The sequence below is a fragment of the Chenopodium album genome, chromosome 17 (assembly GCF_948465745.1).
Source record: "Chenopodium album chromosome 17, dcCheAlbu1.1, whole genome shotgun sequence".
In the NCBI taxonomy this organism is placed as follows: domain Eukaryota; kingdom Viridiplantae; phylum Streptophyta; class Magnoliopsida; order Caryophyllales; family Amaranthaceae; genus Chenopodium; species Chenopodium album.
The window spans coordinates 42,715,823-42,742,228 of record NC_137850.1 but is presented as its reverse complement, the minus strand read 5'-3'; the positions used below and the strand labels follow the sequence as shown (position 1 = coordinate 42,742,228).

Here is a 26,406-nt window from a genome sequence, read left to right as displayed (position 1 = left end):
AATTGGCCGCTTAAAGACAAATTGGATGGTTCCACCTACCCAATTGGATTCCCTGGGGGTATTAGGGACCACGGTAAACATTTCTACAATTTTTATTTTCGTGCGAAAAAAAGTCAAAAAATTCCAAAATTGAAGGCTAATATCCATACTTTTTTCGAAATTTCGAAGGTTTCGAGACCCGGTGTCGAAAAGAAATGAGATTTTAGGGAATGCATCTTGGGGTACGGTCATATAATGTTGTTTGGAACCATATTTGAATTAGTATTTGTTGTCATAAATGTTCGTGGTAGGCTTGAATTAGTAAAATCGGTGTAAGTTGTAAACCGGTAAATTGGTTGTTTAAAGGCAAATTGGATGGTTCCACCCACCCAGTTGGACTCCCGGAGGGTATTTGGTACCATGGTAAACATTAGCAATTTTTATATCCGAGTGAAAAAAGTCAAAAAATTCCAAAATTGAAGGCTAATATCCACGCCTTTTGAGAAATTTAGAATGTTTCGGGGCCCCGTGTCGAATAGCATTGAGATTTTAGGGGATACATCTCGGGGTCATATAATGCCGTTTGGATCCATATATGATCATTATATGTTGTCATAAATGTTCGTGGTAAACTTGAGTTAATGAAATCGGTGCAAGTTGTAAACTGGTAAATTGGTCATTTAAAGGCAAATTGGATGGTTCCACCCAACCAATTAAACTCCCACAGGGTATTAGGGAACATGACAAACATTTTGGCAATTTTTTTTTTTCCGGGTGAAAAAAAGTCAAAAAATTCCAAAATTGAAGGCTAATATCCACGCTTTTTAAGAAATTTTTGAGGTTTCAAGTAGAGTTGTCAATTCGGGTAAACGGGTCGGGTTTGGGTCGGTAAGAGTGTGTTAGGTCAACTCCGGTCGGGTCAATTCAGATTAATTCCATAACCTATGCGGGCCGGGTTTGGGTTGGGTCATGCTTGAGTTGGGTCATACTTCTTATATATCGGGTTTGGGTCGAGTTAATAACAGGTCGGGTTACATTCGGGTCGGGTGAACAATAAGTCGGGCTTAATTCGGGTTTTCACACGTTAAAACGAGTTAGGGTAATTCTCGGGTTCGAGTTGGGTTTGGTTCAAGTCAATAATTTGCGGGTTAGAATCAGGTCGGGTTTGAGTCGGGTTCTGTTCAAGTCAATAATTTGCAGGTTATAATTAGGTTATTGGGTCATTCTCGGGTTCAAGTCGGATTCAGTTCAAGTCAATAATTTGTGGGTTATAATCAGGTTGGGTCATTTCCAAGTCGGGTCATTCTCGGAGTCAAGTCAAGTTATGTTCAAGTCAATAATTTGCAAGTTACAATCAGGTCGGGTCATTTCCAAGTCAGGTCATATTCGAGTTCAACTAACTATATATAGATAATTATCATTTTTATCAAGCTAACTATTTCCTTTGGCTATAATATATATGGCAGTATACTAGGGAGCTATAGTTTATAATTTAGGAAGATAATTATTTCCTTTGACCATACAACAAATATATACTATATTTAACTCTTAAATATGAGGATGATGCTCCGTTTTTTTTGCTGGCCTAGACCGACTTGGTCTCCCAAGACAAAATGCTTTGATCAACAATAATAAGGTGGTTTAAATTGCATTTAAGGTGAGTTGAAATCGGGTCAGGAATAATTTGGGTTGAATTTAAGTCGTGTCAATAACAAGTCGTATTGATTTCGAGTCGGGTTAGTAACAGACGGGTTGAATTTTTGGGTCGGGTTAGTAATAGGTCTGGTAAAATTCAGGTCGGGTTGATAACAAGTCGGGTAGAATTTGGCTCAGGTCAATAACAAGTCGGGTTTGTTACAGGTTGGGTTAAATTCGGGTTGAGTTAGGATTGGGTCGAGTTGAATTCAGGTCAGGTTAGTAACAAGTCGGGTTAAAACGGGTTTGGGTTAATTTCGATTCAAGTCGGGTTTGGTTCAGGTCAATAATTTACGGGTTACATTCGAGTCGGGTCATCTCAAGGTCAGTTTATGTTCGGGTCTCACATACTCGGGTCTAGGGTTGGTTTCAGGTCGGGTTTGGGTCACTATTTTTTCGGATTCAGATGGGTTGGTTAATAATCAGGTTTGATTCGGTATTTTGAGTCGGGTAAACTTTTGACAACTCTAAGTAGGAGTAGGGATTAGGGACTAGGGAGTACTACTGTACTATCTGTACTACACTACTAGAGTACTTGACCCTTGTTCTTCCTTAAAATCATCGCTTCTCTAATCCAACTTCAAATAATCAATTCCATCCAATTTCACTACAAAACCCTCCATTTTACAGTGTAAAACAGAGAAACTGAACACCATGAACAATACTCTTCCAAACCATCTAATTTTCGAAAAAATCCTCCCAAAACTCCCAGTTAAATCCTTACTTCGCTTCAAATCTGTTTCCAAATCATGGCTTTCCACTATTTCCTCCCCTCAATTTGCAAAAACCCACCTTCAACTCTCCTCTCCACCCCCCAAATTAATCGTACTTGCTGGCCAAAATCGTGCATCAGGAGAAGAATTTTACTTATTAAATTACGATGAAAACAACAATTACAAGCTTAACCATTTTGTTGAATTGGAATTAGAAGATGTGTGTAATAGTCCAGTTAAATCCTTCCATATTTTGGGTTCTTGTAATGGTCTTGTGTCTTTGCAAGTACAGCAGCAGTCCGGTGAGGGGGAGGCGTTATTTATCGGTAACCCGGCTACTCGCCGCTATCGAAAGATCATGATCCCTGAGGGTTTATATGTAAGTTCCGTCCACTCTTTTGTTTTTTTACTATGAATCATCAACAGATGACTATAAAATCTTTGGTGGGTTTTCGTCTTTTGAAGGTGATTATGTTCAATTTTATGTGTTTTCTTTGAGTGCTGGAAATTGGCGACAGATTAACTCGTTAGATATTCGTGTGGTATCAGATGAGATTGAGGAGGTTGTATTGGTCAATGAAACTATTTACATGTTGCTTGAATTTCGGGATTCTATAATTGGGTTTGATTTGAGTACAGAACAGATGAAGGAATTGCCGCAGATTGATTGGTTGAATAACTATAGATGTGTTGGTTTGTCGGAGCTGGGAGGGTGCTTGTTGTTGCTTTGTACTACTGCTAATCTTAAATTAGATGATGTTTGGATGTTGGAGGATCCTAGTGATGTGACTTCTTTGGAGAAATTGTTTTCTGTCAATCATACTGATGTTTTATACTATGGTTTTTCTGAGAACGGCAAGTGTTTGCTACACACTGAGGGGAAACTCAGGGTATTCGACCCGACTCGGGAGAATCCACAGATGTCTCAAGGGGGTATTGCTTTCGATAATGACGACAGCATTGTTCAATCAAAAAGATATATTGAAAGCTTAGTTTCGCCTAACATCAATAATATAACCTGTTCTTACAATTTATTTTTCTTTCTGGGCATTTTTCGGATGACAACCTACAAGGAACAATAGTTTTAGGTGTTAAATGGAACTCCTATAATGACCGAGTCAAGTAGCTCTAAGGTGGCATTCCATATCTTTAAGTATTTTTTTTCTTTAGGTGCCCAATATTTACACTATAGAATATAGATTGCCTGTTAGTTGTTTAAAACTTGCAGATATCTTACTTCTCTTTTCCTTGCTATTTATACCACTGTTATCTGCTCGATGCTTGGTGAATCGGACATTGCATAAGGGTTTTTAATGCAAGTACTTCTCTTAGATAAGTTGTTTGGGTGCTTTGGTAATGTACTAGCCAATCTTGATGCGTCATAACTCTTGGTTCTTCACAAGTGAGATGGTGATTCTTCACTTGTTTAAAATAGCTACATAAGTTACCTACACTTATTGGAGGGATGAGATCTTTTAGTTTTGTTTTGTTTATGATAAGAGAACTAGTTAGATTTCATTATGTATCATACATGCAGGCTATGCATGCATACAAAATCAGTCAACTTAGCTTACAATGTAGCAGACTAGCTGACTAGCAGCTAGAGCGAGTTAAAAGATCGCTTGTCTGATTTGATTTCTTTTGTGCCTTGCAGCTATGAAGAATTTGGTAAGTTCGCCTTTCATGCTAAACAGCCTGTCTGACATGGTTTCTTCGTGCCTTAAAAGAGTTTAATTTAGGATGATGAGAATGAAGAGAATGGGCAGAGTAAAGAATCTTAGCTTGTGTTTTATGTGGTATCTTAGCATGGTTATATATTAGTAGAATGTACTAGGTTTCTATCAACGATTGCCTTTTGAGTGTAATTTTATTTCTTGCAAACTAGTATCTTAATGTATAAACATGTATGTGTTAAACTTTTATGCTTGCTGTTCATCTGCATTTGATCCAGGATTTCATTTCTTTGTGTTATATTATGAATTTTGTGGGAAATGCTCTTTGGTGGCTTGTGTTGAACCTAAATGTTCCACACCTTTGTCTGCTGCTACTCTGAGTGTAATTATAGAGCTACCATGTAATTAACGTGCCAATTTGGAAGAAAGAAAGGATTAACAGATGTTAAAAAGACAAGAACACAGTAATTAACCCTCTGATGTTTTCTTGTGGATAAGTTTCTGTGTCTGGTCTGTCTAAGGTAAACTATAAGAGTCCCGAGCATCTTGAGCAGCAGTATAACTGTATTCCATGAACTCAGTTACGGCTGGATTACTCTACTTTGTTCACACGTTGTTTATGATAGAGTTTAAAACCAAGTCCGAACAACTCTACTCTGTCGATACATTATTTATGAGAGTTTAAAAATTAAAACCAATCCTAGTTCCCTAACCAAAATGCAACCATCTCATAACATGAATACATGATGTACTTTGCAACGGCAACCCGAACTCTACCACACGGTCCTCGTAAGGGATTTTGCCTAGAATCCCGACTGTACCTGATTTGCTTCATGGCTGTTTGTAAATTGTAAATTGGCTCTCTGTTTTAAAGGTTTTTGTATTTCCAATTCTCCTCCTCCCCGCCTATTTTTGTTGTATAGGCTTCAGCTACCTGTTGTTTTTGTAATTTGAAAATTGGTTAGTTTTCATGATCCTAGACTAAATTTCCTCGGGCTCGCCCCAGGCAATCAGCCTGATTGCCATATTATTGTCAATCAGCCATTTTGGTGGGCCATTATGTGTACTTGATAATAGTAATATATTGCTTTGTACGGGCTGTTTGTTTAACAAACTAATGGAAGGAAAATGACCATTAGTCACGGGCCTAAGTTACGACGTTTCCCCCAAAAAATATATTGCTTCTTCTAGATTGCCATTTTCATAGCATTTTCATCGCCATCTTCATTTCGATCTTCGTCCAGAACACCTTATTCGAACTTACTCAGTTCGAAAGATGACAAAAACGATGCTGGGTCGAGTAAAAAAACTTCGACGTCACCGCTTTTATCGTATTTCCATGAAATTGAATTGTAATTCGGACGCCAACATTGGTTGCACCAAAGCTGATAAGAATTGAACTCCCCGAACGTGAATTGCTTGGAGATTGCTCCCGAATTGATGATTTGACAGAGGAGTTCGGGTTTGGGTTCACAATTTGGAAAGGGAACGGATAATTTAATCCAAATCGCTGCAGAATTACTTAATACGAATCAAAATTAGTCGGAGAATAATGGTAATTCTGGAGAAGATGATTTTGCAGCCAGATTGAACCAGGGCTTACAATTGGGAAAGTGAAGGAAACTCACGAAAGTGTAACGTCTTTGACTAACGACTACGTTGGTCAACAAATCCCATCCCAAGTTACCGTTTCAGCAACATCACTGTATAGTTACATATTTACCCCTAACTTAAACACGGAAAAGACGAAAAAAACCCCCCTGATTTACCTCCCATGTCAATCAGGCTGATCAACTAGAATTTTCTCAATTTCCTCTGTTTGGTGGTGTAAAACATTTTCAATACTCGTATAAAGAAATGAGATTCCATTGAAAATACTTCCTACATTTTTATTTACTTGTAACACAGTCTTGTTCACGCGTTTAGAGATTGAGATATATAATATGAATACATAAATTATTCAAAATAATATTTACACATTATACCAAACCCTACTCTAATTCACATACTAAAATTATTTTGATAAAATCGCTTGTTTATCTTCACTAATCATCTTTTAAAATTACATGCCTAAAAAGAGTGTACAAGTAAAATAAATAATGAATTATGTATACTTTAAAGAAAATCACAATTGTAAATACGTAGAGTAGTAATTTTTATTTTTTGAAAAGTTACTTTTCCAAAAATTACTTTCGGTTAAATCAAACAAAAGGTTTCGTATGAATTTTACTTAAGACCTACGACCAAAAACCTTATTAAAAGCCCCAAAAGAAAACAGAATTTATCCTTTTAGCCTCCTATTAGGGAACTAGACTACTATAGTAGTACAGTCTACAAGTATATGTCGATTAGAGCGACCACCACGCGTCCACGCCAACCAAGGTGTAGTCTTTAGCCCTTGACTACAGTCGATTCACTTTATTACCTCTTCTCTCGGTCCTTATAAATTGTTCCTCTTTGGAATCATCGCTTCCTTCGAAAACTAGAAGAGACTCAAAATGAACAATACACTTCCAAACCATCTCATTTTCGAAAAAATCCTTCCAAAACTCCCAGTTAAATCCTTACTTCGCTTCAAATCCGTTTCCAAATCATGGCTTTCCACTATTTCCTCCCCTGAATTCGCCAAATCCCACCTCCAACTCTCCTCTTCACCCCCTAAATTTATCTTACTTGTTGGGCTTGATTGTGAATCGGAAGATCATGAATCGCAAAGAGAGTTTTACTTGTTAGATTATGATAACAACGACAATTACGAGCTTAAGCCTTTCGTTGAATTGGAATTTGAAGATGGGTGTGATACTCCAGTCAAATCCTTCTATATTGTGGGCTCTTGTAATGGTCTTGTGTGTTTGCTCGTACAACAACGCAATGGTGAGGCCTACTTCATAGGTAACCCGGCTACTCGCCGCTATCGGAAAATCAAGATTCCTAAAGGCGCAGAAGCGGGTTCACGATCTGGGTGTGTGTTCTATTATGAATCATCAACAGATGATTATAAACTTTTTGGTGCGTTTTCTTATGGTAGATATGAAAGATTTTATGTCTTTTCTCTTAATGCTGGTATTTGGACAAGAATTAATAAGTTAAACAAGCGAATTGAGTCAAATGACCTTGAAGATGTAGCTTTGATTGATGGTACTGTATACGTGTCTGCTGGAGTGGAATATCCTATGTTTGGGTTTGATTTGAGTACTGAACAGATTAAGGAATTGCCGTGGATCAATTGGGTGAATAATTATAGAATTGTGAGGTTTTCGGAGTTGAGAGGGTGCTTGTTGTTGCTTTGTAGTACTGTTAATTTTGAAGTAGATGATGTTTGGATGTTGAAGGATCCTAGTGATGTTACTTCTTTAGAGAAATTGTTTACTGTCAATCATACTAATGTGGAGTACTATGGTTTATCTGAGAATGGCAAGTGTTTGCTACACACTGAGGGGAAAATTAGGGTATTCGATCCGATTCGGGAGACTCCAGAGATGACTCAACTCACTCAAGGGGGTATTGCTTTCGATAATGGTGACAGCATTTTTCAATCAAAAAGTTATATCGAAAGCTTAATTTCGCCTTTCTAAAGCCAAGATAATTGAAGGTATTACTCTTGTTGCTATTTCCATTGGCCTTTTATAGTGTGCTTAGTTGCTTATGTATGACTTTCCTTTGCTTGATTGTTTGTTCAATCTTCCATCAGCCCATTTATATGAACATGTTCATTCAAGTGCCCTTCTTTTTTACTTCTAATTCTGGCAGCAATTTTCTCCGAACTATACCAAGTTTTCAGATGAAAAATCTTGTCAACCTCCAATTCTAGTCTCTGTTGTAACATGCAATATAAATGTAGGAGCCTTGTGTTTATTGAGCAGTAAATTTATACTCAAGTTTTTGTTGTTTGAAGATTAGGTAAGGCGGTTTTGACTTATGCCCTATGTCAAGGTAGGTAATACACAAAGCTTGTTATATAGTTAAGTTAATTCTGTCTCCATAGAGATGTTTTCATGTGTTAACTTTTTCTGCAAAATTTTAGTTGCTTCTCTAGTCTTCTAGGAAATTTTAGTCAGGTTCAATCTTACATGTTCAAATAAATGAGCAGATGTGAATTACAGTCCTGTCCTGCGTCAGTTCATTTACCAGAAGATTTCCATTTACAATTCTTTTACGGCGTTATCCTGCTTTAACGGGATATGTAAGGATTTTGACATCAAGAATATAGCTTTTGAAAATTGTTGGCAATTGTAGGCAATACTTTTGAATGACAATCTACAAGAAACAATAGTTTTAGGTGATATGGAACAAAAGTTATATGGGTGCTTTGGTAATGGATATAGACCAATTCAATCTTGATGTATCTTAACTCTTGATTCTTTAGCTATGTGACAAGGGAGGGGGTGACCCTTGACTTGATCAAAATTACTTCATTTATTAAAACCTTATAGGGGGATGAGACCTTTAAATTTTCCCTTGTTTAAGATTAGAGAACTATTCAGATCTCATTGTGTGTGATACATGTAGCCATGCAGGCTATCTTCTTTTGGGGAAAGAAAGCTTCTGTTTTTTTTTTTTTTCCAGCTTAAGATTAAAGAGCCAGTCAATTTTATTCTATGATACAGGGGCTATAATCGCTATACACATCACTTATAAGCAGCAATATAGAAACTCAAATTTTGTTTTTGTGAAAACTTGCATAGTTGCATGCATAAATAGATTTGCAAAATCAGTCAAACTTAGCTTACATTGTAGCAGCTATGAGGAATTGAAGAGATCGCCATTCATGCTAAACAGCTTGTTTGACTTGATTTCTTTGTGCCTTGCAGCTATATGAGGAATTGAGAAGATCGCCTTCATGCTAAACCAGCTGGGTTTCTCTGTGTTTGACAATGAAAATGAAGAGAATGGGCAGAGTAGAGTATTTCAGCTTGTGTGTTTTTATGTAGCCATTATAAGAATAATTAGCTTGGCTAATATTAGGAGTCATACTAGATTCTAAGTTCTAATGAAGTTGCCCTTTTGGGTGTTATTTTCTTGCAAACTAGTATCTTTAATATATATTAGCCTTGTGTGTTCCTTTTGGGTGTTTTTCCTTGCAAACAAGTATCTGTAATACATTATCAATGTGTGTTTGTATAAAATTTATGCTTCTTGTTCATCTACACACGGTCCGAATTTCAATTTTTTTTTTTGCTAGGTTAAATTGTTTGGACTATTGTGGAGAATTCTGTCTTTGGTTGCTGATATTGTACCCAAATGTTCCACACCTTTGGCTGCCACTTTTGAGTAGTCCGTATACTTGCAAAGCTAACTTGTGACTGTGTGAGCCCTCATTGCCAAGCTGCTGCAAACCTGCAATACTCAGTTTATAATTTTCTATGATCTTTTGTCTTTAATGCCTTAGTATTTTAAAGGCGTGAATGTATATTGACTACCCAATTAAAATATCCTATTCAAAGGATGTGTGCTTGACTGTCCGGCTATGTTACTTGGACTTTTCATTTCACCTCACGTACTCTTGTCGGGCTCTTGACATTTGGACATGGGTATAACACCTAGACACTTTACTTTTAGTTTAAAATCATGAAACTTTCACAAAATAGCCTAGTCGGACGCTTGGACAAGTACACGTGTCGAACATGGGTACCAGAGTCCAAGTAACATAGTTGCCCAATGCCCCTTTTACCACAAATGAGAGATAAAAATATTGTAGCAACTTGCAACTATTGTCATTCGGGTTGGATTTGAATTGGGTCAAATATGGTACACTAAGCCGGCATGGGTTGGGTTGGGTTTTGTTTCGGCCATGATGATTGGATTGAGATTTCGGGTCGATTTCTGATAGGATCATTTTGGATCGAGTTAAAAATGGGTAAAATTTTTCCACAAAAAAATGGGGTAAACCTTTTAAAATTAAAGTATTTGGCACATTAGATTTGAATTTGAATCATTTGATACATGTAATTGTGTAAAGGAATATTCAAAATAACTAATTTATACACTTAAACATATTACAAAATAATAAAAAAATAAATACAATAAATTTATTAGTTAAAATTAAAACAGAACATGCTTACATCATTTTTAACACAAGTCAAACTATCATTTTTTTTTTGTTTTTGATTTTTGGTTTTCTTTATCCTACTTAGCGTATTTTTAAAAAGTACGTTGTATAGTTATTTTTGGGAAAAATATACATCGTTAATGTAATTTAATGTATAATATTATTAAACATTTTCAACACAAATAATCAACAATACCTTTTCAATTTAATTTTACTGTAGTAATTTTGGCCTTATTATTTCATTTTTTTTGTATACACATTGCATTTGTAAATTTCATATAAATCGCCTTATTTTTTTTTTATATTATATCACAAATTAATTATGAAAATAATTATTATTATCGTGCATTGCACGGGCACTAATCTAGTAAATAAATAAAATGGAGTGTTAAGTTTGGGTCAATTAGTTTGGGTTGAAATAAGTTCAGGACAATTAATTAATTTGAGTTGATTTCAATTTGGGTCATTTTGAATAGAGGGTAATATTAGTTTGGGCTTTGATTTGAGTTTTAATCGAGTTTGGTCAAAAGTGGTTCACCTCCACTTTCGGTCTGATGGTTAAACTCTATACTTTTTTCACCCACCTGCCGTACCACCGTCTCCCATCTCTCCTGCCACCACTTGAAATCATCAGTTACTCCCAATTTCCATTTTCATCATATGATAGAGAAAATGAGCACTATTGAAAAAACTCTTCCTAAACATCTCATATTACAAGAAATCCTACCAAGACTCCCAGTAAAATCCTTACTCCGCTTCAAATCTGTTTCCAAATCTTGGCTTTCCACAATCATATCCCCTAAATTCACTAAAACCCATCTCAAAATCTCCTCATTTCGCCCTCACTTCCTCGTCCATGCTACGCTTCATCGTGCATCAGATGACGAAATCTATTTGCTACAGTATGACCATATGAATTGCAATGTAAGAAATTTCATTGAATTGGAATTTGCTAATGGTTCTGATCTCCCAATTGAAGTTAACTACATTGTGGGTTCTTGTAATGGCCTTGTTTGCTTACTCGGAAACGAACACCGCACTCGCGAGGTCTTCTATGTGTGTAACCCGGCGACTCGCCACCTTCGAAAAATCAAGAAACCTGGTGGTGTAGATCGGGCTGATCGGTCCGGGTGTGTTTTTTGCTATGAATCATTAACAGATGATTATATAATTTTCGGTGCCTTCTCGTCACGTCATGATGATTTTGTTCATTTCTATGTGTTTTCTTTGAGTGCTGGAAATTGGAGAAGAATTGATAGTTTAGACAAGCATTTGGAATTGGTTGAGCTTGAAAAGGCGGTGTTGATTGGCGATACTGTTTATATTTATGCTGGATTGTTTAGGTGGAAGAAGGGTAATCCTGTTGTTGGGTTTGATTTGATAACAAAACAATTGAAGAAATTGACTTGGATGAATTGGTTGAATAAGTATAAGAGTGTTCGTTTGTTGGAGTGGAGAGGGTGTTTGTCGTTGCTTTGTTCTACTGATGCTTTATCTGTAGAAGATGTTTGGATGTTGAAAGATCCTGGTGATAGGAAATTTTGGCAGAGATTGTTTTCAATCAATCGTACTAATGTATTATACTGCGGTTTCTCTGAGACTGGCAAGTGTTTGTTACACATTCAGGGGAAACTCAGGGTATTCGATCCAAGCCGGGAGACTCCACAAATGTCTCAAGGTGGTGTTGATTTTGATAATGATGGCAGCATAGTTCAGTCAAAAGGTTACGTTGAAAGCTTAGTTTCGCCTTTCTAAAAGCCGGGACTAATGAAGATGATGGAGAGAACGGAGATACACTTATCATTTTGGTAATGTTAACCTTGTTAATGTTACTCCTATTATTATGTTTCTATTGGCATTGACCTTAAGTTTGTGCTAAGTTGCATTTGTATGATTTTTCTTTCCTTGATGACTGGTTTTAATCGATGTTTATATTTATGTATGAACCTTGTTAATGAACTTTCTAGTTTTGAAGATTTGAACTATATCTTTGTTTGACTTACGATTGTAAAGTATAGTTGCTTACTTTATATGGAAGTGGTAATGAGCTAAAGCTATTTAGTAAAAGTTATAGTCTCCAAATAGATGTTTCATGTGCTAAGCTCTTGCCATTATTTAGTTGATTTCTTGATTTCCTTTTTTTGAAGAAAATTTAGTTGATTTCCTTTATTCTGGGAGACTTGGGCATCTGGAGCAGAGAATTTCGAGTCAACTTCTGAAATTGATGGTTCAATTCATCAGCTCATTCATTATATGAACATGTACATAGACCATTCTGTTTGATATCTTCCAACTTCAATAGGACACTTTAGAGATTTACTATCTCTATTCTCTACAATTCATACCATTATGCTGTCACACCTTCTGCAAGAATTTAAAATTCCAAATTGTAACCTCTTATTGTTAAGTAAAGTAACTCTTAGGTGGCAATTTCCTCCATTTTTCCCATAATCGTTCTAGTGACTGCTAGGTATATGATTTGTAGCTTTCCCTTTTTATTTCTGACAGCATTTTGTTTAAAATCCTTTGTGAAAAACTGGTGCTCTACTGCTCTGTTGTCTCAAAGTCCCCTGTAATATGTAATAAAATAATTAGCTCTTATGCTTTGTAGGAACTAGGAAGCTTATTCTGGCATGTTCCAACGTCAATTGTCACTACTTATGGACTTATGGTAATTCTGGCAGCAATTTTCACCGAACAGTCCCTATTTCTGGATGAAAAACCGTGATAAACCTCGTTCAATTCTCTAGTCTCTACTATTTAATTTGCAAAGTAAATCTAGTTTGAAATTCTTTGAGCAGGAGCGTTTTACTCTACGATACAGGGGGTATACAGGGTAATCCTGTTCTTGGGTTTGATTTGATTACAGAACAATTGAAGAAATTGATTTGGATGAATTGGTTGAATAAGTATAAATGTATTCGTTTATTGGAGTTGAGAGGGTGTTTGTCGTTGCTTTGTTCTACTGATGCTTTATCTGTAGAAGATGTTTGGATGTTGAAAGATCCTGGTGATAGGAAATCTTGGCAGAGATTGTTTTCAATCAATCGTACTAATGTATTATACTGCGGTTTCTCTGAGACTGGCAAGTGTTTGTTACACATTCAGGGGAAACTCAGGGTATTCAATCCAAGCCGGGAGACTCCACAAATGTCTCAAGGTGGTGTTGATTTTGATAATGATGGCAGCATAGTTCAGTCAAAAGGGTATATTGAAAGCTTGGTTTCGCCTTTCTAAAAGGCAGAATTAATGAAGATGACGGAGAGAAGGGAATGTGCAATCATTTTGGTAATGTCAACCTGATTAAAACTGCTGCTATTATTATGTTGCTATTGGCTTTGACTTTTAGTTTGTGTATAGTTGCTTTTGTATGGAAATTTTCTTTGTTTGATGACTGGTTTATATCCATGTTTATATTGTTTGATTGACTTATGATAGTATAGTTCAGTTGCTTATGATTTATGCTTTAGTAAATGTTATACAGTCTTTAAATAGATGTTTCATGTGATAAAATCTTGCCTATATATAGTTGACTCCCTACAATCTAGTTGAGCAGAGAATTTTGAGTCAAGTTCTAGAATTGATTGGTCAAATCCATCAGCTCATCTATTATATGAACTTGTAACATTGACCATTCTGTTTGATATTTTCCACCTTCAACAGGCCACATTAGAGCTCTGTTCTCTACAATTTATACCACTATCATCAGACATCTTCTGCAAGAATAAATATTTTCTGATTGTAACTTCTTATTGTCAAGTAAAGTAACACTTTTGTGGTCCGTTTTTCTCATAAAAATTGTTCTAGGGACTGCTATTTACATAATCACATGCTTTGTAGCTCTCCCTCTATATTTCTGCAAGCATTTTGTTAAAATCATGTGTGAAATATGAACTAACATGTAAAAGCAGGTGCTCTGTAGTCTCAAAGTCCCCTGTTATATGTAATACTACGTAAAATAATTGGCTCTTATGCTTAGGTAACTTTTACTTTGTAGGAAGCTTATTAAGTAAAGTTAACCACACAATTAATCTTTCTTAAGGCATGTTCTAAGTTCAAATACCCGCAGCAATTTTAACCTAACAGTCCCTAGTCTCTGGATGAAAAACCGTGCTCAACCTCCTTCAATTCTCTAGTCTCTACTCAAACTTGCAAGATAAATCTGGGAGTCTTGAAATCTTTAAGCAGTTGTATTTTACTCAAGTTGTTTTTTTGCTGGAAGATTAGTATAGGTGGTATGAGTCTTATGACTTATGCTCTCTGTCAAGTTAGGTAAGATACAAAGCTTATTATATCTAGCAAGCTAATTCTGTCTCTAAATAGATGTTATTTGTACGTGCTGACATGTTGCTAATATTCGGTTGCTTCTCTAGTATTTAAGCTAAGCTTATTAGCTTTCCTGAGAAATTTCAGTGAGGTTCAGTCCTAGATGTTCAGATGATTGAGGGGATGTAACTTACATCAGTTCATTGATTTGAACATTTCCATATCCAACTCTTTTCCGGGACTTTCCTGCCTCAATAGGACATGAGGGGATTTTAATATCAAGAGTTTATAACTTCTTTGGAAAATTAAAGTCCTTTCTAGGAAATAATTTCAGATAACGATCTACAAGGAACAATAGTTTATAATATTAGCCATGTGTGTTTGTATAAAGCTTTTATGCTTGTTGTGTTCATCTACAGTTGATCCGTATCTCATTTCTTTTTGTGCTGTGCTAAACTGTTAGGAGTATTGCGGAAAATTCTGTCTTTGGCTGCTGATGTTGTACCCAAATGTTCCACTTCTCTGGCTGGCTGGCTGCCACTGTAGACTGTTTACTCTGCTGATATTTTTTTTTCCACTCTTTTGTATTAGTTGATTTCATGAAAACTTGCATGCATAAATATATTTACTATTAGTCAACTTAGATTACATTACATTGTAGCAGCTACTAGGAATTAGAGGAAGTCTTTTACAAAAGTATAGAGGGTCCAACTGGACCAGCACACCAATAAGATAAAAATATTCAGAATATAAAGGAATTGGGTATTTAGCTTTTTGCCAAACTAGTGTATTCCTTCGTAGGGTTTTGGATAGAGCTGTCAATTCGGGTAAATGGGTCGGGTTTGAGTCGGGTTTGTGTGGGTCGGGTCATCTCGGGTCGGGTCAATACGGGTTTATGTCAGGACCTATGTGGGTCGGGTTCGGGTTGGATCATGCTTGAGTCGGGTCACGTGGGGTCATACATCTTTTCGGGTTCGGGTCGGGTTTAGGTCGGGTCAATAAAAGGTCGGGTTACATTCGGGTCGGGTGAAAAACAAGTCGGGTTAAATTCGGGTTTTTACGGGTTTAAATGAGTTAGGGTCGTGTTCGGGTTCGGTTCAAGTCAATTATTTTCGGGTTATAATCAGGTCGGGTCATTATCGGGTTTGAGTCGGGTTCGGTTCAAGTCAATAATTTGCGGGTCATAATCAAGTCGGGTCATTATCGGGTTTGAGTCGGGCTCTATTCAAGTCAATAATTTGTGGGTTATAATTAAGTCGGGTCATTCTCGGGTTCGGGTCGGGTTCGGTTCAAGTCAAAAACTTGCGGGATATAATCTGGTCATTTCCAAGTCGGGTCATTCTTGGGTTCAAGTCGGGTTTAGTTAATAATTTGCGGGTTACAATCAAGTTGGGTCATTTAAACTTGTCTGGTCATTCTCGAGTTCAAATTGGTAAGTCAATAATTTGCGGGTTATAATCATGTCGGGTCATTTCCAAGTCGGTCTCGGGTGTGGTTCAAGTCAAAAAATTTCGAGTTATAATTAGATTGGTCCTTTTCAAGTCTTTTTATTCTCGTATTATAATAATCAAGTCGGGTCATGTTCGTATTCGGGTATCAAATATTGGATTAATAGGGTTTAAGTTTGATATCAGGTCGGTCATATTGGGTCCAGTTACATTTTTTTTAATTTTTTTTAATTTATTTAAAACTCCAAATTAAATTACGTAATTTAAAAAATTTCCAAAAAAAAAAATATTAAATAGACAAGTGAATAATAAAATTTGAATTCCCTTTAAAAAAATAATAATAAAAAAAAGGCCACTTTTGTTTTTTTTTTATTTTTTATTTTTTTGTTTAATTTTTTTTTTTTGGCTGCTGTCCAGTTCAGTTTTTCTTTGACGAGGATTATGTAAGAGATAAGTCAAGTAAGATGAGAAAGGCCACTTTTGTTTTATAATTGGAATCCATGTTAATAAATTGAAAAAAAGCCCGAAACTCAATAGTCAATACGGAGTACTCTTTTTATCCTAAAAATTCCTAAATCCTAAAATTCGGGTTAATAATAGGTCGAGTTTAAATTCGGGTCGGGTCAATAACAAGTCGGGTTGAATTTGGGTCGGGTCAATAACAAGTCGAGTTGATTTCGGGTCGGGTTTGTAACCAGGTCGGGTTTAAATTCGAGTCGGGTAAGGAACGGGTCGGGTTGAACTCGGGTCGGGTTAGTAACAGGTCGGGTTGAATTCGGGTTTTGACGGGTTAAATCGGGTTTGGGTCGTTCTCGGGTTCGAGTCGGGTTCGGTTCAGGTCAATAATTTACGGGTCAAATTCGGGTCGGGTCCTCTTTAGGTCGGTTCATGGTCGGGTTCGGGTCTCAAATACTCGGGTCAACTCGGGTCTAGGGTTGGTTTCAGGTCGGGTTCGGGTCACCATTTTTTTCGGGTTCAGACGGGTTAGGGTTAGGGTCGGGTTAGGGTCGGTATTTCGGGTCGGGTCAACTTTTGACAGCTCTAGTTTTGGATATTAAGCAGGGACTTGACAAATCGGAGTCAAAAGTGAATATATAATCAGTTGAAAAATAAATTTAAAAATAGGAGTTAAACTGCACAGTTTTATTTTTAAAAAAATGTGTAAAATGTATATTTACAGGTTTTTTTTTTTTTTTATTTTTTTTATTTTCGAGAGGATGTATATTTACGGTTTGATATGGGTCTCAAATACTCGGGTCAACTCGGGTCTAGGGTTGGTTTCAGGTCGGGTTCGGGTCACCATTTTTTTCGGGTTCAGACGGGTTAGGGTTAGGGTCGGGTTAGGGTCGGTATTTCGGGTCGGGTCAACTTTTGACAGCTCTAGTTTTGGATATTAAGCAGGGACTTGACAAATCGGAGTCAAAAGTGAATATATAATCAGTTGAAAAATAAATTTAAAAATAGGAGTTAAACTGCACAGTTTTATTTTTAAAAAAATGTGTAAAATGTATATTTACAGGTTTTTTTTTTTTTATTTTTTTTATTTTCGAGAGGATGTATATTTACGGTTTGATATGGGTTATACTTCGAACTAGACTGCTAAGAGTGCTAACACCCCTTTTCCACATACGTTGACTAAGTTTTGTTCACTTCACCTTAAAAAAAAATAATATTAAGTAAAAATAATTTCAGTTCAGCAAAAATAAGTTCAGTTCAATAAAATTAATTTCACTTCAGTTAAAATAATTTCAGTTCAGTAAAAATAAGTTTAGTTCAGTAAAATTCAGTTTTTCTAAAGAAAAAATATAATAGAAAATTAGCAAAAATAATTTAAGTTCAACAAATATAATTTTATTTTGGTAAAAATAAGGTGAAGTGAATGGAGCTAAGTGTATGTGTAGCTTAAATGTTACTGTTAGTTACGGAGTAAATTATTTTCAGAATCAATGTTCTCCTCTAGTTACATAACTGAAAAGATGGTCTTTTTTTCTCCTCTTCATCTTATAATGTGTTCTTATTAAAAGCATTCATGCCTCCTTTACACACTGAGGGTCGAGAGATTATAGAAAATTGACATAAAGCTTTCTCTCTTCCCCTTTTAATCAGATTCAAAATTGACATTAACCTTTGTTCTTGTTTAAAACCATTGCTTCCTCTCTCACAGTCTCACCCTTCTCATCTCCACCACCTGAACACCTATCTGCAGTCGTACTCATCACCTCCATAGATCATCAGTTGGAAGAGATTCAAAATGAACACCATCAACAATACTACTCTTCCTGACCATCTCATTTTCGAACATATCCTCCCAAAACTCCCTGTCAAATCCTTACATCGCTTTAAATCTATTTCCAAATCATGGCTTTCCACTATTTCTTCCCCTGAATTTGCTAAATATGTTTATTTTAAGGTATGCTAGTTTTATATGTTAGGTTAGTTGGATTATTGTGTAACGTATCAAAGGTATGCTAGTTTTTGGGACTAAGACTTTGTTGTTGTTGTTGTAGTAGTATCAAAGTTATGCTAGTTTTATACTTTGTTGCTTGAATTGGGTTATTTAGGTCGTTATTGTATGCTGTATCAATTTTACCTGTTCCATTCAGTTATTGATTTGCCTATGATTCAAATATGCAGATGCAAATCTTCGCCAAGACTCTTACCGGAAAAACCATAACTCTCGAGGTTGGGATTTCTGACACCATTGACATTGTTAAGACTAAGATCAAGGATAAAGAGCAAATTCCTCCATACCAACAGCGTCTGGTCTTTGCTGGAAAGCAGCTGAAGGATGACCGAACTCTCGCTTACTACAATATCCAGGAGGAGTCGACAATCCACCTTGTTCTCCGTCTTTAAATCCCACCTCCAATCATCGCCTTCCTGCTCTAAATTTATCGTGCATAATGTAAGCTAACTCTTTGGGGGCATTCATTCTAGAGACCAGCACCTATATGCTATGTAGTTTTCCCTCTTTCAGCATGTATTTCGTTATAAATCCTCTGTAAAACTAACATGAAAAAACAGGTGATTCATAGTCTATAAGCTAAGCTAAACCAATTAGCCGAGTCTTCTAGGAAATTTTCAAGCAGGTTCAGTGTTACATGTTCTGATAAATGAGCAGATGTCACTTACAGTTCTATCTCAAATCAAGTTCATTTGTTAGAAAATCTCCATCTATAATTCCCTTTAAGTTTTCCTTCTATAAGATCAAAGAAAGAGATTCACTATGTAGGCTATCTTCTTTAGGGTGGAAAATTGTAGTTTTTTTACTGCTTAAGATTAAAGAACCAGTCAAGTTTCATTATCTATGATACAGGGGTTATATTCATCATTTGTAAGCAGCAATATAGAAACTCAAAATTTGTTTTAGTGAAAACTTGCATGCATAAATAGATTTGCAAAATCAGTCTAACTTAGCTTACATCGTTGAATTGAAAAGATTGCCTTCCATGATAAATATCCTCACTTGATATCTTCATGCCTTGCAGCTAGAAGGAATTGAGAAGAACGCCTGTCATGTCATGCTAATTGCTAAACAGCCTTTCTGACTTGGTTTCTCTGTGTCTGACAGGGAGAATGAAGCGAATGGACTGAGAAGAGAATCTCAGCTTGTGTGTTATGCAGCCGTTATAACTTTATAAGTATAACTAGTTTGGTTAACATTAGCAGTACTCGTACTAGATTTCTGATGAGGATCTTTTGGGTGTTATAATCTTGCCAACTAGTATCTGTTATATATTAGCCATGTGTGTTTGTAAATAACTTTTATGCTTGTTGTTTATCTACGTTTAGTTTGCTGGATTTCATTTCTTTGTGTGCTATGCTATACTGTAAGGAGTATTGCGGAGGATTTCCTCTTTGGCTGTTGATATTGGAAAATATATGTTGATGTTCATGATAAATAACAATTGTTTACCTTGTCAGAATATTGTTAATCAGTGCTCATGTTATTTATTTCACGATTTATCGCCTAGTTGAACATAAACCGTTAATGGGTCTCACATAATATCATGTGCTGACATGTTGCTAAACTGTTACTCTCCTGAAACAAATTCAATCAGGTTCAGTCGTTCAGTCTTACATATTCAGACAAATGAGGGGATGTAACTTACATAAGTTCGTTGATTTGAACATTTCCATATATGATTCGATTACGCCTTTAGGGTTTGTTTCTGCTTCAATAGGACATGAGAGGATTTTAATTTTTAAACACTAAGAATATCCTGCTGATCCACACGTTTGTGAAATTTTCAGTTAGGTGGCCAATATTTACACTTAATAGTTTTTTCTTCTGGATCTCTGATATGGCCTGCTGGTTGTTTGATTCCTGCTGATTTCTACCTTCTCTTTTTCTTACTATTTATACTGTTATTTTCTACTTGAATTTCAGTGAATTAAACATTGCATAAGGGTTTAATATAGAAGTACTTTTCTTAGATAAGTTGTTTGTGTTAAGCCAATCATGATGTGTCTTAATTCTTCATTCTTTAGCTATGTGAATGTGACGAATGAGGTGGTGATTCTTCACTCGTTTTAAAATAACTAGAACAATCACCAAAAACTTATTAGGGGGTCTGGGGAGATTTGAGACATTTAGTTTTCCATTGTTTAAGATCAGAGAACTAGTCAAATTTCATTAAGTGATACATGGTTACATGCAAGTTATCTTCTCTTGGAGAGTAAGATATAGGGAACTGTGTCATTAACTATTTTTTAATTTTTAATGCTGTAACAATATTACTCAAATAACACTCTTGTGATTTTTTTTTAAAAAGTATCTAGTCCCTCTTTTCCGTATCACAAACTTTCACATGTGTGGTCAACTATTATGGGAGTTACTTTGTTAGTGTTATAGGGGTTATGGGATACTAAGTCAGTTAGGTGTTACTATGTTAGCGGTTACCCACTCGGTCAGGGGCTACTAAGTCGATTAAAGGTTACTCGGTTAGGGATTATGACTTAGTTGGTCAAGGGTTACTAGGTGTGTGTAAGCTGTCCACACCGTGTAGTCAGCCCCACATAAAAGTTGTTGTTTCTATATTGTTGGTTACTTTTTCTATTATTACATGGTTTGGGAGTAGGGAAAATAAGAATATCTGCATTGAGAGTACATGAATATTTTAGTGAATGAGAGGTAAATAGGATTATTTGCTTTGGAAGTATATGAATATTTAGTACTCGTAAATGGGTAAAATTGTTTTGTAAGTAGGTAAATGTTTTGATCAATGTGAAAATTGCATTGAAAATAGGTAAATATAAAGGAAAATGTGAAGAAAAAAATATTTTAATTAATTATTGAAACGTAATCAACAATATGGTGTTTTCACAAAAAAAAAATAAAAAAAAAATAAAAAAAAAAATCAACAATATAGAAAGGAAGGAAGAAATACATTTCAATACCTTACAAATTCTTAAATGGACCTGGTTCACACTAATTTATTGTGGACCACTAACATTAGAGAAACTATGGTTGTTTTATTAATTAAAAAAAAAGTCACTATAATAAAATGAAGGTCCCTATATTGAAAAAAAAAGTCATTTTGGTAATATATAGGCTATTAGAGGTTAATTTTTTCAATAAAATATTTAGGTCAATATAAATAAGAAAAGGTGACTATGTTAAAATTAGGGTCATAACGTCGTACTTCAAGTCACAATAGTATTAAACGTTATACAACTTTTAATAAAGGTTACTATGTTAAAAATAAGGTTACTATGTTAAAAATAAGGGTCATTATGTTCAATATAATGTCAGTTGCGTGTGTATAAACCTCGGGTCCACAATAATATTATTGTGGACCAGGTCCACGCAAGTATTTCTGTCAATACCTAGAGTTTATATTTTACTCCGTATTATTTTATGAAATTCTTTTAGGAGTGGCTACTATTGACCAAAAACCATCCCAAGAGACTCTTTAAATAAAGTACTCCGTAATAAGTTATTTATTTATTTATTTATTTTAATGAAGAAACCGTAATAAGTACAAGCTCTTACCCGTAAATATCTCCAGAAAGCATCTGCAAGAGTTAAACAAAATGAGCAGCATCAACAATAATACTCTTCCTAATCATCTCATTTTTGAAGAAGTCCTTCCAAGACTCCCGGTAAAATCCTTAATTCGCTTTAAATCTGTTTCTAAATTATGGCTTTCTACCATTTCTTCCCCTGAATTTGCTAAATCCCATCTCCAATTCTCCTCTTCCAACCCTAAGTTTATCGTACTTACATCGGAAGACAACATTTACTTGCTAGACTATGATCATAACCGCAATTACAAGATAGTACGAGTAAGATACTTGGATGAATTGAAATTCAAAAATGGGTATGATCATCTATATAAATTCTTGTATATTGTGGGTTCTTGTAATGGCGTTGTTTGTTTTTGTGTCGAAGAAGTAGGATACCGTGAGGCTTTCTTGATAGGTAACCCTGCTACTCGCCGCCATCGAAAGATCATGATCCCTCAAGGTATAAGGCAAGGTATGGGGGCCAGGTGCTTGTTTTATCATGAATCGTCAACTGATGATTATAGAATACTCGGTGTGTTTCTGTTTCGTAATTATGTTCAAATTCATGAGTATTCTCTGAATGCTGGAAATTGGATAAAATTTAGTATTTCAGACCTTGATCTTTGTTTGTATAATTCCAGTTGTTTCATGGGTTACTTTGCAATGAATGAGTTAGACTTGGTAGTGTTGATTCATGAAACTTTTTACATGTTTACTGGGGGTTTATTCTATCGCAATCCTATTGTTGGGTTTGATTTGATTACAGAAAAGTTTAAGGAATTGCCGCCGATGAATTGGCTAAACATGTATAACAAAAATATGAGACTGCGTTTATTGGAGTTGAGAGGGTGCTTGTCGCTGCTTTGTACAACAACTGATTTTGCTGAAGATGATGTTTGGATGTTGAAGCACTCTAGTGATGGGAATTCTTGGCAGAAATTGTTCTCTATCAATCTTACTGGTGTCATATACTATTGTTTGTCTGAGACTGGCAAGTGTTTGCTTCACACTAAGAAAGAACTCAAGGTATTCGATCCAAGTCGGGAGACCCCACAAATGTCTCAAGGGGGTATTGCTTTTGATAATGGTGATAACATAGTTCACTCAAAAGGTTATATTGAAAGCTTAGTTTCGCCTTTCTAAATCCAAGACAAATGGAAGTAGCGGAGAGAAGGGAATTGTGCTCATTTTGGTAATGTCAACCTGGTTTATATTACTCCCTAACATTTTGCTAAATGTCATTGGTCTTTTATATTTGTTTAGTTGCTTTTGAATCAATTTCCTTTGCTTGATGATTGATATTCATCCACAATTATTTTGTTTGAACATTTGCACAATAGCTTTGTCTGTGTTATGATTTGGTTAGTATAGTGTATAGTTATGTTTTATGCTTTTATGATGGGGTATTGGTATGCTTTTATGCTTTTATGTTTCATGTAGTAAGCTCTGGTCAATAATTAGTTGTCTCCCCATTCTCTAGTCGAAATGATCCTAGGAGTTTCGGGCATCCTGAGCAGACAAATTTGTCTCAAGATCTGAAATTCATGGTTTAATCTTCCATAAGCTCATTATTATAAGATCATGTACATTGACCATTTTACTCGATATCATCCAGCTCCAATAGAATAAACCAGAGGGTTAGTATCTACTTCGTAATATTTATACTGTACTATTTTACTTCATACTTCGTACTATTTAGCTTGGGTCAAAGCAAAGTAACTCTTAGGTAGCACTCTCCTTCACATTTCTCTTTATAATCATTCTAGAGACCACCAGTTTTATGCTTTTTAGTTTTCCTTGTTTAATTTTGCAAGCATTTTGTTTTAAATTTTCTGTGAAAACTAACACGAAAACAGGTGACCCTTAGTTTCAAATCCCCCTGACATATGTAATTGATCAATGATCTCTCATGAATCCAGGTTAACTTTACTTTGTAGGAAGCTTTAACCACAAATTAAGCTCTCTTTGTTTAAGGCATGTTCCAACTTCGGATGCCCGCTTATTTCTGTTAACTCTTGCAGCAATTTTAAGATTTCCATGAACAATTCTTTTATGGTGTTATCCTGCATTAATAGGACATAATAGGATTTTAACATCAAGTACACAACTTTTTGTTCTGAAGTTATTGTCCATTCATGGCAATAATTTTGGATGATGTATACAAGGAACAATTGTTTTAGATGATATGAAATGAACTCCATAATGATGACTGAAGTAACTCTAAGGTGGCATTCCACATCCTAAAGAAATTTTCAGTTAGGTGGCCAAGATATACATTCTATAGGTTTTCCTCTGGATCTCTGGGATGGCCTGTTGTTTCTTTTAAACCCGCAGATTTCTAGCGTCTCGGCTTCTCCTTTTCTTCATATATATTCTGTCTGCCCGGTGAATTGAACATTGCTTAAGGGTTTAGATATATGAGTAAGTTGTTTTGGTTAATGTATAAGCCAATTCCGATGTGTCTTGACTTTTGATTCTTTATCTATGTGACTGAGTGTGGTGAGTTGGAACAGAGATCTAGTTAGATTGCATTATGTATAATACATACAGGCCATCTTCTTTTGGCAAAAGAAACACTTTTACTCATCATTTGTAATCAGCATATAGAAACTCAAAATTTGTTTTCATGAACACTTCAATCAATCAATCAATCAATCAATCAAAGCCTTAATCCCAAAAGTGGGGTCGGCTAACATGAACCAAATATGATTATTCCGTGTAGTCATCAACATAAATCTTTCTCCTCCATCCCTTACGATCCAAAACTTCATCCTCACGTAAATCCATGCACTTCATATCCTTCCTCACTCCTTCCAACCAAGTCATTTTTGGTCTCCCTCTTCCCCGTTTAATCCCTCCATGATCCCACTCTTCCACTCTTCGCACCGGTGCACCCACGGGTCTCCGTCTTACATGTCCAAACCAACGCAGACGATTTTCCCTTAATTTATCTGCAATGTCTGCCACACCTACTTTCTTGCGAATAACCTCATTTCTGATTCTATCTCTTAAACACTTGTATGCATAAATATATTTACAAAAGCGGTCAACATAAATTACATTGTAGCAGCTACGAGTAACTGAGATGATCGCCTTTCATGCTAAGCAACCGGTCTGACTTGATTTCTCGTGCTTTGCAGCTATGGGGAACTGAAAAGATCGTCTATCATGTTAAACGACCTGTTCACTTGATAGCTTCATGCCTTCAAAGAGTTCAAGTTGAAGAGAGTGTTTGTGTTTTATGTAGTCATTTTTAAGTATAAAATAGCTTGGTTTCTATTGATGATTGCCTTTTGTGGTATCAGTTATATAACTATGTGTGTTTGTATTATGGAGTTAAACTTTTTTGCAACGTTGAAATGTTAGTAACATTGCGGATAAATGCTCTTTGACTGCTTATGTTGTAGTATTGTACCCAAATGTTGGCTACTACTTTTGACTCAGTGTGGATTATGATTCTCGTTGTCATAGGGTTAGCAAAGTAGAATAACTAGCATCTACCATGCCAAAGCTTAAGTAATTAAGTGTGATAGGTTTAGCATCAATTGAGAAAGAGAGAGTATAGGCAAAGTTTACACTAATTTGCGCGTGATTTAATTATGCATTTCTAAATTAATACTCCACAATATACGAGTTTATTTTGATATAAAGGCAAGTGATGAGATTCGATCTCAATACGTCATGGAGCTGGGAGGAAAGCTTCAACTACTATTTAAGCTATCTCTCACTTGCTCTCGCTCTCGCTCTCATATTTAATACGAAGTACTTATTTGTGGTTCTAATATACTCCATCCGTCCCATGATATATGAGACGTTGGACTTTTTTTTCACTATTCATACATTAGGTTTGATCATAATTTTTTTTACTAACATAATAAAAATATATTTTATCATAAAATATATTGTTAGATAGATTTTAATATAAAGTTTCATAATGTGATTTTTAAAATAATATTCATTAATATTTAACTATATAAAGATAAAGTTAAATTAGTGCATTGATATATGTGTAATGTTTGACTGTGTTATGTATTATGGGACATAGGGAGTACAAGTAACTATTTTGACAAATAAGTGAAACTCAATGTTGTTTAAGTATATGCAAAATTCAAAGATAATGAAAAAAGTACAATGAAAAAAGTAAAAAAAAAAAAAAAATGAGGGCATAATAATCTTTACGTACTATTCAAAAATAGAAACAAGAACAATATTTTGGATCTCGAAAACAGGTGCTGGATTATGGGATGGAGGGAGTATACTCCCAACATTGAATTGTGCACGTTTAAACCCAAAAAAGAAAAATACGAAGTACTCCTTCCATGTTTTAATAAGTGTAACAGTTTGACCGGCACAATTTTAGACATTTTAATTGATTTAAATAAAATTAGAGGTAAGTGGAGTAATTAGAGTATTAAAAAATTGTAAAAGAAAAATAATAGTAGGATAATAGTTTATTGAAAAGTATTGAATGTGAGAGGAAGTATATAAGAAATAAAGTGATAGTGGATTTGGGTGGGGATCATAAGAGAAGAGAGATATAATATTTAAAAGTAACTTTTTGTCAAAAAAAAGAT

General features: G+C 35.4%; 4 protein-coding genes across 4 annotated transcripts; all 4 read left to right on the top strand.

The window, feature by feature from the left end:
* The first annotated feature begins 2,328 nt into the window (after nt 1-2,328).
* Nucleotides 2,329-4,635, top strand: LOC145589052 (putative F-box protein At1g32420). The gene is made up of 4 exons (XM_081645625.1): nt 2,329-2,766; nt 2,906-3,320; nt 4,339-4,442; nt 4,582-4,635. Exons 1-4 carry the CDS (start codon nt 2,329-2,331, stop codon nt 4,633-4,635), a joined length of 1,011 nt encoding a protein of 336 aa, XP_081501751.1.
* A 1,923-nt stretch (nt 4,636-6,558) lies between these two features.
* Nucleotides 6,559-7,635, top strand: LOC145589051 (F-box/kelch-repeat protein At3g23880-like). The gene has a single exon (XM_081645624.1). The coding sequence runs from the start codon at nt 6,559-6,561 to the stop codon at nt 7,633-7,635; it is 1,077 nt and encodes a 358-aa protein (XP_081501750.1).
* A 3,146-nt stretch (nt 7,636-10,781) lies between these two features.
* On the top strand, nt 10,782-13,346 carry LOC145589049 (F-box/kelch-repeat protein At3g23880-like). Its single transcript, XM_081645623.1, has 3 exons — nt 10,782-11,832; nt 12,618-12,681; nt 12,911-13,346. Exons 1-3 carry the CDS (start codon nt 10,782-10,784, stop codon nt 13,344-13,346), a joined length of 1,551 nt encoding a protein of 516 aa, XP_081501749.1.
* Nucleotides 13,347-21,859: 8,513 nt separating this feature from the next.
* LOC145589048 (F-box/kelch-repeat protein At3g23880-like) lies at nt 21,860-22,975 on the top strand. Its single transcript, XM_081645622.1, has one exon. The coding sequence runs from the start codon at nt 21,860-21,862 to the stop codon at nt 22,973-22,975; it is 1,116 nt and encodes a 371-aa protein (XP_081501748.1).
* The last annotated feature ends 3,431 nt before the right edge of the window (nt 22,976-26,406 follow it).